The sequence below is a fragment of the Conger conger genome, chromosome 13, assembly GCF_963514075.1.
Source record: "Conger conger chromosome 13, fConCon1.1, whole genome shotgun sequence".
NCBI classification, from domain to species: domain Eukaryota; kingdom Metazoa; phylum Chordata; class Actinopteri; order Anguilliformes; family Congridae; genus Conger; species Conger conger.
In genome coordinates this window covers 28876758-28889760 of record NC_083772.1, presented here as the reverse complement: position 1 = coordinate 28889760, position 13003 = coordinate 28876758, and the positions used below count along the sequence as shown (strand labels likewise).

At 37.4% G+C, this 13003-nt stretch overlaps 1 protein-coding gene across 1 annotated transcript; it reads left to right on the top strand.

The window, feature by feature from the left end:
* Positions 1–1813: 1813 nt before the first annotated feature.
* LOC133108166 (extracellular calcium-sensing receptor-like) lies at positions 1814–11801 on the top strand. Its single transcript, XM_061217602.1, has 6 exons — positions 1814–2031; positions 2247–2538; positions 7278–8072; positions 8171–8398; positions 10625–10748; positions 10888–11801. Exons 1-6 carry the CDS (start codon positions 1814–1816, stop codon positions 11799–11801), a joined length of 2571 nt encoding a protein of 856 aa, XP_061073586.1.
* The last annotated feature ends 1202 nt before the right edge of the window (positions 11802–13003 follow it).

Genomic DNA, 13003 nt, shown 5'->3' with positions numbered 1-13003 from the left:
GTATACAAAAATAACTTATTTGTGTGCCCAAAAACATGTAATATCGGCCTTCTTTTTTGTAATTTTTAAAATAAAACATTAAAAACTCAAAGTCCCCTCATCATCATCAAACCCCTTCTCCGAGTTGGTTTAGTGTGCAATCATAGCTTTGCAAATGTCACTTGGCAGTTAGGTTCAGCGGCCAATTTTCAGTTGATTTTTTCTGACCACCAAAATGGATTACTGTATTTATTCTTGTTTGTTGTTTGTATTTTAAAACTGACCCCATAGTCTGTCTCTTCCACCTCTGTATTTATTTGTAGTCCCAATATCCCCACATAATAAAACTAAAATGTGCTGTTTTATACCACAGAAAAGTTAGCTAAACCTCTAGAACAACGCTGTTCAGCTTCAGTCAGTTTAAGTGATGAGATGACTGACTTTTGAATTGTAACTGGCAAATTAGATAGACCAGTAAGTTATCTAGAATGAAACCTATGACCAAAAAATAATTTATTGGTCTTAGAATGAAACCAAGAAGTAAACATTGCAGCTTACAACAGAAACAACTGTGGAGCTAGCTAATTAGTCAGCCGTTGCAAATTATTTATTTATATAATTTCAGTGCTGAGTCAAAATGATAATATATAAAGTATGTAGCCTTGGGGATCGTCCAGGTGTTTCATGTAATAATATAATTTAACATTGTGGAAATGTTATTGTTTCAAACTTGTCTGTTTGGTTATTCTAATTACAGTGATTTATTCAAAACATCTTGAATTTTGTGGAGTGTGTTAATTTTTGTTTTTATTGTATTTTATCTTGAACAGAGCACCCCTGTAAAAGAGAATTGTTCTCATTAGGATTTCCCTGTAAATAAAGGTCACGGCTATGACGATCCAAAAAGAGAAATTGCTGTAAAATATTGCATTAATCATAGAAATCGATTTATGAATACAGTGTTTCCATAATTTGTGCCAGTGCAGTATATCCAACTAGAAATACCTCAGTGCTCAGCGATTAAATATGGCATGTAATTATGGCAGGTAATTTTATTGCAGGGTTACAATGTTGATTTGAAAGAACATATATGTAAAATATATAAACGTATAGGCTTAAATCAGGGGTGCACAAGAAAGGGCTGATCCATTTCAGGATCTCAAGTACAGGCTTGAACCAGGGTAATTTATAGAGCTGTCAGGAAATTAAAAACATGGCAAATGGTTGGAACAAAAACCAGTAGACAGACCGGCCCTGGAGGACTGGAGTTGAGTACCCCTGGCCTAAATACTTTAAAAACAGAAAAGGCCCACTGAGAAACTGAATTCTAGGCTCAGGGCAGACCTAAACATTTAAAAAATGTAAAATTTGCAATGGCAAATAACCCTTTCAGTCCCAAGAGTGCCATAATGCACTCAAGTGTAACTACTGTAAAATCGCAAGAGTGCCATTTATACCTTATATACCTTTTCAACCAATCAAAATGACTGCTATAGTATTGTTTTGAGTCCCTATTAAAACCCTAATCATTCTCTCAATTTTCTCAACCAAAGCCAAAACCCTTTGGGATTTGAGTGGAGCCACTTCATATTGGGCTCAGAACTGAAAAGGTTAAACCTCAAAACCATTGTTTGGCACTATATGTCCCTCCATATTAGTTAACAAAACTGAAAAGAGTTCATAATGATCAGTGTTTCCTGGAAATGTAATGACTGTTGCCTCTGTTGCTTTTGCTCAACCCACTTTTCCTGTTAATGCCTTTGAGAATCACAGATTGAAGGAGGGAAAAAAACTGCTGTATTTAAAACTGGTACACTGCATTGCTGGATCTGAGATGTGCAGTGGGATGGCACTGCAGACCGTTCTGCTGGCACTGACAGTCCTCTGGGCTGCAGCAAAGACCCCACCATGCAGAAGACTGGGGAGGGCAGTCAAGCCCAGCTTCTATCAACATGGAGACATCAACCTTGGTGGGGTCTTCTCACTGCACAAAGTTCCCAGGGAAATAACCATCAAATTTGACACCAAACCTGAGCACCCGAATTGTTCACGGTGAGATTAAGTATTAATTCATATTTAGCTGCTCTTTGGTATTTGTAGTAATTCAACAAAAACATTTCTGTTGTGATTCAAATTAAAGGGTAATATCAATAATATTTCTTAGTATACAATAATATTAAATTAATCTGTAAAAGTAATCTACTGAATAGTAAATTACCCACCAGATGGTTAGCCTGTCAAGCAATAATAAATCATGTAATTTCTAGGGTTCATTTCAGAGAATTCCGGTTGGCCCAGACTATGATCTTTGCCACTGAAGAAATAAACAACAGAACTGACCTCCTCCCAGGTGTCTCTCTTGGATATAAGATTTATGATTCCTGTGTCTCTCCAATATACTCTCTAAGAGCGGCCATGGCCTTGATGAATGGTTATGAGGAAACACTGTCCGACACATCATGCTCCACACCTGCAGTAGTGCAGGCCATTGTTGGGGCGTCAATTTCAACTAATGCCATTGCAATTGCAGCAACTATTGGATTATTTCAGATTCCACTGGTAAGAGTTAATTTACTCCTTTGTACGTCCTCCCAAACAGGGAGTAATTTGTTTCATGTAAGTGAAATGAGAATATGTATGTCAAATATGTTTGGGACTCCAATCCAAAGCAGGGGTTTTCTATTGGGAAAATGTAATGGTAAAGAAAGGTTATTATGCAGAGTTGCCAATTTTCATGCTTTTGGTGTTCAGATCACGCTTTCAGGCTCTGCCAGGCTCTGCCAGGCTCTGCCGCCCGTCCCTTAAAATACGGGATCGTCCCGGAGTGAAAAATGATTTTTCACACATATACATACATATACTTTGTCTTCACAGTGGTGAGAATAACATAATAGTTCATAAAAAACAAAATGATTTCACGAGACAGAGTGGAGAAGCTCCAAACCAGTGATATGCAGAAGAAAATGACAGGCAATGTCATGTCTGCAAGTCCACCCATGAAACACAAGTCCAGGTACAAGTCTGAATGAGAGATAGAATACCAGTGGATCAGGCCTTTCAGTGGCAACTAAAATAATGCAAATTTGACAGTTTGCCGTAGAGCTTTTTCTGTCGCCCACAGTGGACTTTCTGACATGAGACAGCATGTGGAAGGTGATCACCATATCAGAGCAGCAAAAGAGCAATGTAAGCTCAAGTCCTTTTACCTCAGATTTCCCCTGAGATGGATAGGCCTATGGTATGTTGTTTAGGCTCATTTTATGTTAGTGAAAATAATATTTAGGCGATATAGGCTTAATTAATTCTGTGCAAATTATCATTCTGGTAGCTATCCCATCTATGCTTAAATGTTTTGGACTGGTAAAATGAAGCCATTAGATACTTTTAACTTATAGTTCCTAGTTTATAGGTATAGTACAGTAAATATGATTATAATACATCCTATAAATGACAATTAACAATTTAAAATGATTAATAAATAGCCCACTCAGTCTATTCTATATTATAATTCATAAATATGATACAGTGTATTAAAAAGAAAAACAAACAGGGTCAGCAAGTCAGTATTACAAATACAAATCAGTTGCAAATCAAATCATTATTACAAAATAACATGTTCTTCAATAACTGTTTCACTAATAATGTATGCTTTTGTTATTTTATCTTGGAATAAATATGTCTAGGCATGAATTTTGTCAAATTGTCGTCCTTTATGGTTATAGAAATAATACCACTGTAAATCCATGGAAGCATGAAAAATATCTTAAAACTGGCAACCTTTTTTAAATGTTCTAGTTTGGGTCGGGGCTGTGGCAGGCGGGAGCATCCCTTATTTTTCTATTGACAATCCATCTCATGCTAAAAATGCAATTTATTTTGGAGGGGAGCATTTAAACTCACGCTAAACAGACCTGAAAGTTGGCAACTCTGGATTACGGAATTAGAATAGATTTCAACTTTTGATCAGTACACCTGACAAGTGTATATACACTTAGTGAGCAATTTATTAGGTGGACCTGTACACCAGCTTGTTAATGCAAATATTTAATGAGCCAATCATGAGGCAGCAACTAAATGCATAAGAGCATGCAGACATGGTCAAGAGGTTCAGCTGTTGTTCAGACCAAATGTCAGAATGGGGAAGAAATGTGATCTAAGTGACTTTGGTGCCAGACAGGGTGCTTTGATTATCTCAGAAACTGCTGATCTCCTGTGATTTTCACACACAACAGTCTCTAGAGGTTGCAGAGAATGGTGCGAAAAACAAAAAACATCCGGTGAGCAGCAGTTCTGTGGGCAGAAACGCCTTGTTAATGAGAGAGGTCAGAGGGGAAGGGCCAGACTGGTCAAAGCTGACAGGAAGATATCAGTAACGCATTACTTTGTTGTACGTTGCTCTGGATAAGAGCGTCTGCCAAATGCCATTAATGTAATGTACAACAGTGGTATGCAGAAGAGCATCTCTGAACACACAACATGTGAAACCTCTAAGTGGATAGGCTACAGGAGCAGAAGAACAATAAGTCTAAAAAAGAGGTCTAATAAATACCTAATAAAGTGCTTACTCAGTGTATGTAAGATCGGGTCTGTTGTGACATGGGGACAATTGTTATGAAATATTTTTGCCCAATCAGAAAGAGGCTTGAGTGCTGTAAATCACATTGCACATCCCTATGCACACCCTCTTTCACCTCAATGGACCAGTTTAATGTCAATATCAACGTCATATTTAAGAAGGTAAAATATTTTTTTATTCTTAAGCCACTTTACAAGCACATTAGGTTGTGGTATTTCCTATTTTTATTTTTATTTTCCTCAGTGCTGATGGAGATGAACTGGACTGGATGAAAAACCAGTGCTCCCATGAACTCAAGTACAAGGCACAGTAATTTAAAAAAAAAATAAAAAAAAGAAATCTGGTTGGATCTCATATTAATCCCATCTTTAAGAAATACAATGAAGAAACATGAACTTGAATACATAGAATTAATCGTAAAATATATTCATTAGTTTCCCAAACAGTTTAAAAAAAACTCTAACAACTGACCTCACCCATTATAACGAACATCGATTTTAATAAACATCAATAGTTGATAGATTGAAGATATTCAGTACGTAATACTGTCATTGTTATGCAAGCTGTCTCTTAGTAATTGGGTAAAAGGCAAACCGTGTTGCAACAGACCCCGATCTCCCCTATAAACCACGACATGTGGTGCATATACAAGAATATATGACAAGGTCTGTTAAACACCCTAAAGTGTTATATATTCTTGTATATTCACAGGCATAGAGTGGTTTACACCTCCTATACCATGGCTACAACTAAAATGCAAGGGAATAAAATAAAATAAATATATATTTCACTAAATATAGTTCCTCTGTGTGACTGGAATTTGGATTCAACAGAGTTGTCGATCACTATCAGCTTTCAAAAACATAAACCTTGCAACTTTTTGACTACAGGCACAATCCTGGTCTCTTCTTAAAGGTACCTCTTTGGGGGACTGTTTGCCGAAAAGCTGGAATTACTCTAAATATTACAAAAACTAAATTACAGATGCTCAAACACAGGGGAAGCTTTTTTTTCTCACAGAAATTTTTTTTGTATTTAAGTGGAAACAGGTGCTCGTAATTGTCGTTTCTCGTCTTCTATAGCAACACAGTATTGATTTCTGAGAACATCTCCGCATGGCTAAGGCATATTCTCTCCCAGCTAATATAAATTTGGACAGTGAATCAGAAGAGAGAAGCGAGAAGAGAAGCACTGGATTTTTACATGATACAGACTGTAAGTAGTAACTAGTTATTAGTTAACGCTATTGTTTACACTATTTTAATTATATAGCTAGCTAGCTAGCCAAGTTAGCTATGTTTCTGCTTTGCCTTACCACTTACATACATGTAACTGACAGTATTTGTTTGGAGGATTCATCTTGCTGACCTGACCTACTATAGTTCAGCTTGAATGTTTTGCATTGGTTGCTGGCCATTTTTCTTTTCACCTTTCACTGTTAATTTTATGCCTACCAAAGTCAACCCACTGTCCATTCTGTAGGAGGTGGTAACAGCACATTGTCTTCTTACAGGTTGATATTATAATATTACAGTGGCATTCTTTTTTGTAAATACATATTGTGATGAGTAACTCTGCTAACGGGGCTCTGGTGTAAAAATGACAAAAAAACATTTTTGTCTTGTTTGGGGAGGTTTTTGGTAAGCTTCTGGACCCCTAGATATTTTAAATTTTAAGACCCTATGTAATGTAATGTATGCTGTTGAAAATATAGTAATTCCCAGCAGTGTAGTATAGTTTATTCAGAAAATGTATAGGTTTACCTCCTACCTGTTTGTGATTCTTAGTATTTCATTGAAAAATAAAGGAGAACAAATTTTATTTTAAAATCAGTTTGTATTGAAAATGGTTTGCTTCATTGCTTGCTTACTACATTTAAGCTGTTTTCAAGTCAAGTGATGCTCATATCTGGAGTTGTAAAGTCTGAAGTAGAACACTGCCAGATCTTGAGGCTTGTGCAAAGGTGTAATTGTAAAAGACGTCCTCTACCTAGCTAGCCTATTAATTCACACAGACACGGTTAGTTCTGCAGCTTATCCATGACAACAAATGTTACTGTGTCACCTATAGGCATAATAGCCTAGATACATTGCCAGTTCCATGGTTTTCACGCCTATAAGTCCAGCTGCAGTTGAAAAATTCACATTTGTGGGATGCGATTTTTTGGGCTGGGTAGAAAACGTGTTTGAATGTGTTGAATAGAGAAATATAAATTTTGTTATTAAAGAACCTGGCAACCCATGCTCTTCTGAATACCACTGTCGTAATGTGTGGTTATTTATGTTACTGCCACCGTCCTGTCAGCTTTGACAAGTCTGGCCATTCTCCTCTGACCTCTCTCATTAACAATGCATTTTTGCCCACAGAACTGCTCCTCACTGGACATTTTTTGTTTTTCACCCCATTCTCTGCAAACTGGAGACCGTTGTACATGAAAATCCCAGGAGATCAACAGTTTCTGAGATACTCAAACTACTACACTCTGTCTGGCACCAATAATCATTCCATCATCAAAGTCACTTAGATCACATTTCTTCCCCATTCTGATATTTGGTCTGAAAAACAACTGAATCTCTTGACCACTTCTGCATGCTTTTATGCATTTAGTTGCTGCCACATAATTGGCTGATTAAATAATATTAACAAGCTGGCATACAGGTCTACCTAATAAAGTGGCCACTGAGTAAATTTTATCCTTTGCATTTTTCACATTTTTTTTCAGATCAGTCACTTTGCAACATGTGCATGTCTGAGCAACAGAAAAAGGTTTCCCTCGTTCTTCAGAACAATTCCCAGTGACTATTACCAGAGCAGAGCCCTGGCTCAGATGGTGAAGCACTTTGGCTGGACCTGGATAGGAGCAGTGAGAACTGATAATGACTATGGCAACAACGGGATGGCCAGATTTATAAAAGCTGCTCAACAAGAAGGGATCTGCATTGAGTATTCTGAAAAATTTCACTTAACAGAACCAGATAAATTACTGTCGGTTGTAGATGTTATCAAAAGAGGGACTACAAAGGTAATTGTAGCATTCCTTGGTCAAGGTGAAATGAGAAAGTTATTGGAGCAGCTGACCATTCAGAATATAACGGGTTACCAAATGGTTGGCAGTGAAGGCTGGATAACAGCAAACAATCTCGCCACACGTATGAGTTTCAGAATACTGGGAGGATCTCTTGGCTTTGCTGTCACCAAAGGCAAAATAAATGGCTTCAAAGAATTTATATTAAAACTTCACCCATCCCAGTACCCAAATAATACTGTTGTTACAGACTTTTGGGAAGCTGCTTTTCAGTGCTATTTAAGAAATAGAGACAACAAGCCTCACCTTGCCCCCTGCACTGGTTCTGAGAGCTTGAGTGAACTGGAAAACCAATACACTGATGTAGCAGAACTTAGAATCTCCAACAATGTTTACAAAGCAGTATACGCTGTTGCTCATTCTCTGCATGACCTGCTGGCATGTACACCCCATCAAAGCTGCACAAACAGTGTGAAAACACAACCCTGGCAGGTAACTCAATAAACAGTTCTTGCACAGCTAATACAATTGCCTTTATTTGCAAAGCCAACCAAGCATTTTTCTCGGGTGAAATCTTTGTTTCTCTACAGGTACTTAGGGCTCTCAAAAAAGTCAATTTCACTTCAGGAACTGGAGAGAAAGTCTCTTTTGACAGTAACGGGGACCCAATAGCCAGATATGAGGTTGTGAACTGGCAGCTTGCTCCTGATGGTGCAGTGGAGTTCAGAGAAGTTGGCTACTATGATGCTTCTTTACCATCTGGTCAGCAGTTTGTTATGAGTCCTGTTAGTATGGTTTGGGCAGGTGGGCAAAAAGAGGTAAGAGTTGATGAATGACATGAACAAGGTGGCCTGATAACAGCACAGATACCTACTTTCATTTTCTTGACTTGATTGAGTTAAAGCAATAAGTAATAGCTGAGTCGCATACATGTTTTTAGCTATGGGCTACCTTCTATGCTTAAAGAAAGATAGGATTTGTTGATTATAATACGTATTTCTCTCCTCATTTTCATACTTAAGTTTTTAGCAACATTAATTGCAGAAATTGTGAAACTAAAAATGTCTAATCTGATTACTCATCTGCCATCTCACAATGAATGGTGGGATATTACAGTCATGTTAAAAAAGGACAACATCAGTAACCTGATGAACCACTGTTACTAGTAGTAGTGATATTTCTGCATGGCAAATCATCTACTTGTAGATGTAGTAGTGTAATAGAAAAACAACAGACCCAACTGTCATGACATGCACACTGCTTGTTCGGAGTAATTGACTCATTCATTGAAAGGGGTGTGTTCAAATAATGGCAGTGTGGAGTTTAATTCAGAATTAATTTTAATTAATTCTGAGAAAAAACTGGTGTCATTAATTGTCCTTTATTAAAGAAGAAGGGAAGCAAATGTTTTACACATTGTTACAAAATATATTTCCTTCTGAAGTAAAATTAAAATGGGCCATGCCAAACATTGTTCATTTGATTAAGAACTTGATTGGTGAAGAGAAAACATATAAAGAAGTGTAGCAAATTATAGGATGCTCAGCTAAAATGAACTCAAATGCTTCAAAATGGCGACAAAAACCTGGAACACTCGGAAGAAAACAAGCAACTACTGTTAACATGGATCAAAGAATAGTCAGAATGGTAAAGATTCAGCCATTCATCAGCTCCAGAAAGATCAAAGATGGTCTACAATTACCTGTGCTGTAACAGTCAGAAGACGTTTGATCGAAGCTAAGCTATCAGAAAGAAGCCTCCGTATAGCACCATTGTCGAACAAATGGCAAATGCAGAATCAGTTCAAATGTGCACATCGATTGGCCCAAAGAGAAATAGCGTAACATTCTGTGGACTGATGAGAGTAAAATTGTTCTTTTTGGGTCTAGTGGTCATCGACAGTATGTCAGACGACCCCCGGGTACTGAATTCAAGCTACAGTACACTGTGAAGACAGTGAAACATGGTGGTGCAAAAATGTTTTTCATACTACGGTGTTGGGTTCGTATACCAGCGATCATGGATCAGTTTGAATATATCAAAAATAATTGAAGAGATTATGTTGCCCTATGCCAAAGAGGAAATGTCCCTGAACTGGCTGTTTAAACAAGACAACAACCCCAATCACACAAGTAAGCGAGGAACATCTTGGTTGAGGTAATAGAGTGGCCAGCTCAATTCCCTGACCTCAACCCCATTGAAAACTTGTGGGGTGACATTAAAAATGCAGTTTCTGAAGAAAACCCCAAAAATTCAAAGGAACTGTGGAATGTAGTTTGTTCATCCTGGGCTGAAATACCTGTTCCTAGGTGCCAGAAGTTGGTTAACTTGATGCAACACAGATGCGCAGCAGTTATCAAAAGCAATGGTTATGCAACTAAATATTAGTTCAGTAATTTAAAGTGAAGTTCAATCTTGAAAAATTTCTTCAGTTTATACAGTAATGTTTGAGTTGAAAAATGTTGACACTGCCATTTTTTTTAACTGATTAATATTCCTTTTCTTTGCTTCCTGTAAAAGAATAACGCAGACTTAATAAAAATGTGTTATTGCTTTGAGTTGGAATTAAATGTGTAATGTTTCCATTACATTTGAAATATGGAACTAAAAGCTACAAAAAAATAGTTGCACTTTATTCACTTTTTGTAACGCACTGCTATTTATTTGAACACAACTATAGTTCTCATTGGGCAAGAATGCATCTGATGCATCCTCTATAAAAGGAGAGGATCAAGAATACATCCTGGAGTCCAACTCACAAGATAGAAACTGAACATGGGCCTATCCCTTCAAAATATATTTTCACAATTCTGAATTTACAAGAGTGTAAAATGTAAGCGGCATACATAAATAAAGCAAAAAATCAGAAAGTAAGACTTGAATTATCATTCTTCAGGGTGCAATAATCTACCTCTGGTATTTTATGTCTGATTTGATAAAATATTGAAAATTATTATTATACAAATATTATAAATATGAATTATTATTAACACATCACATTATCCATTGGTGCTTAAAACATGAGTTAAATACATATTGAACAGAAACCCAGGTCGGTGTGCAGTGAGAGCTGTCCCCCAGGCACCCGGAAGGCTGTGCAGAGAGGAAGGCCAGTCTGCTGCTATGACTGTGTGCCCTGTGCTGAGGGAGAAATCAGCAATGCTACAGGTAACACTACCCAGTTTGTTGTGGTCATTCAGTCAACTCCATAGCCCTTCTAGACAGAATATTTCTAAGCTGTGCATTTTGTATTGTGTAGCATCTGTACTGTAAGAGGTTTCTAATAATATTCATTGTTTTCTTACAGATTCTAATGACTGTATTCAGTGTTTGGAAGAATACTGGTCGAATGCTAAAAGAGATCAATGTGTTTTAAAGATTGTTGAATTTCTGTCCTTTCAAGAAATTATGGGGATTGTGCTTGTTATATTTTCCATATTTGGAGCGTGTGTAACTGCATTTGTGGCTTTGTTGTTCTTTACAAAGAAGGACACACCCATTGTGAAAGCCAACAACTCAGAGCTGAGCTTCCTGCTGCTCGTTTCATTGAAACTGTGTTTCCTTTGCTCTCTTACCTTCATCGGCCGGCCCTCTGAGTGGTCCTGTATGCTGCGCCACACTGCGTTTGGGATCACCTTTGTCCTCTGCATCTCTTGTGTTCTGGGAAAAACAGTAGTGGTGTTAATGGCCTTCAGGGCTACACTTCCAGGCAGTAATGCCATGAAGTGGTTTGGGCCTCCCCAGCAGAGACTGAGTGTTTTTGCTTTCACTCTCATACAGGTCCTTATTTGTGTGCTTTGGTTAACAATATCCCCTCCTTTCCCCAACAAGAACATGGAGCACTACAAAGAAAAGATAATTCTAGAATGTGATGTAGGATCAGCAGTGGGGTTCTGGGCTGTGCTGGGTTATATTGGACTCCTCTCTATATTGTGCTTTGTTTTGGCTTTTCTGGCTCGTAAGCTGCCTGACAACTTCAATGAAGCCAAATTCATCACATTCAGCATGCTCATATTCTGTGCTGTCTGGATCACCTTTATACCAGCTTATGTCAGCTCACCGGGAAAGTTCACAGTAGCTGTAGAGATCTTTGCAATTTTAGCATCTAGCTTTGGCTTGCTATTCTGTATCTTTCTTCCAAAATGTTATATAATATTATTCAGACCTGACCAAAATACACGGAAACATATAATGGGTAAAACCGATGTGAAATCTCAGTGATTACCCCCATTTTATTCCCAATGGGAATACATTTTTAGGGTACTGGACCACAGAGCCATAATACACTTAGTGATCACTTTCTTAGGTAGACCTGTACACCAGCTTGTTAATGCAAATGCAGTAGTGTGCAAAAATGTGGGCACCCGTGGTCAAAAAGCCTTTTACATGTAATATCTGAGTGAACAGAAGCAAACCTGACATTTAAATGGTACAACAATAAACATGACACATTTCTTCACATTTTAAAGCAAGATTCCTTTTTATTTTAATATTTTACAGTTTTTTTTAAAAAAGGAAGAAGGTCCTGTGCAAATGTTTGGGAACCCTGTCAATTAGATAGATGAAGACTTTTTTATTTGTACCTATAATCACAAGATATTTAATCATATTATCATATAAAATCAAAAATAGACATACTCATACATATATTTTGCAGTAAAATAGGTGTAAAATAGGTGTAAAGGAAAGAACAATAGTTTGGACAGGGGCAACTCCTGCCCAGAGCAGCTGGACACACTTGGACAAAGTTGTTTGCTTTATTCACTGTTCTGTCTGTGTAGATGCATTCCATACTTGGTAACGTAATCCCTAATAGTTTACTGGCCATTGTTACAGTTGTTCTAACAGTCTTTTTCTGTGACTTAGCATTGCCAAACCAGCAGATAATGCAGAAAGTTAAAACACTTCCGATACAAGCACAGTAAAACATTTGGAGCATTTGGTTGTGAACATTAAAACATAAGAATTTCTTTAAAAAGTACATATTTTGTTGTGTCTTAGCGTTCATAAGGTCAGTCCACAGATCCCATTTAAGGTTGTGGTCGAGAACAATGCCAAGGTACTTGTAATCTGTGACAGATTGTATTGGCTCCCCATTGTCTTTGCAATTCTTAAACTCTTCTTGGTCCTTGGGTTACTTATGGCCTCCCACACAGCTTCCTCACCATCCACAACGTGCACTTGTGTCCTCTTTCTGGCAAGTTTGCAACCATAATTTTTTAAATTTATGAACATACAGTGGTATGTTTAATCGCTTGTGTATTTATTTTCTACTCATTTACTGGACTTGTGGAATTGACAGTTTTTTTTTGGCATTTCTTTTGCTAATGAATGACAAGGGGATTTTGCATCCTTGTTATCTAATTTGTATACTCTAATGCAAGAGGAGGTGATGGAATGGTACAATATAGTTCCTCTAGACT

What these genes read in the sequence shown, in the direction of transcription:
- LOC133108166 (XM_061217602.1), top strand. Translation starts at nt 1,814, where the DNA reads ATGTGCAGTGGGATGGCACTGCAGACCGTTCTGCTGGCACTGACAGTC. An exon ending in GATTATTTCAGATTCCACTG is followed by an intron (nt 2,539 to 7,277) that starts GTAAGAGTTAAT and finishes ATTTTTTTTCAG; the next exon opens with ATCAGTCACTTTGCAACATG. An exon ending in GGGCAGGTGGGCAAAAAGAG is followed by an intron (nt 8,399 to 10,624) that starts GTAAGAGTTGAT and finishes CATATTGAACAG; the next exon opens with AAACCCAGGTCGGTGTGCAG.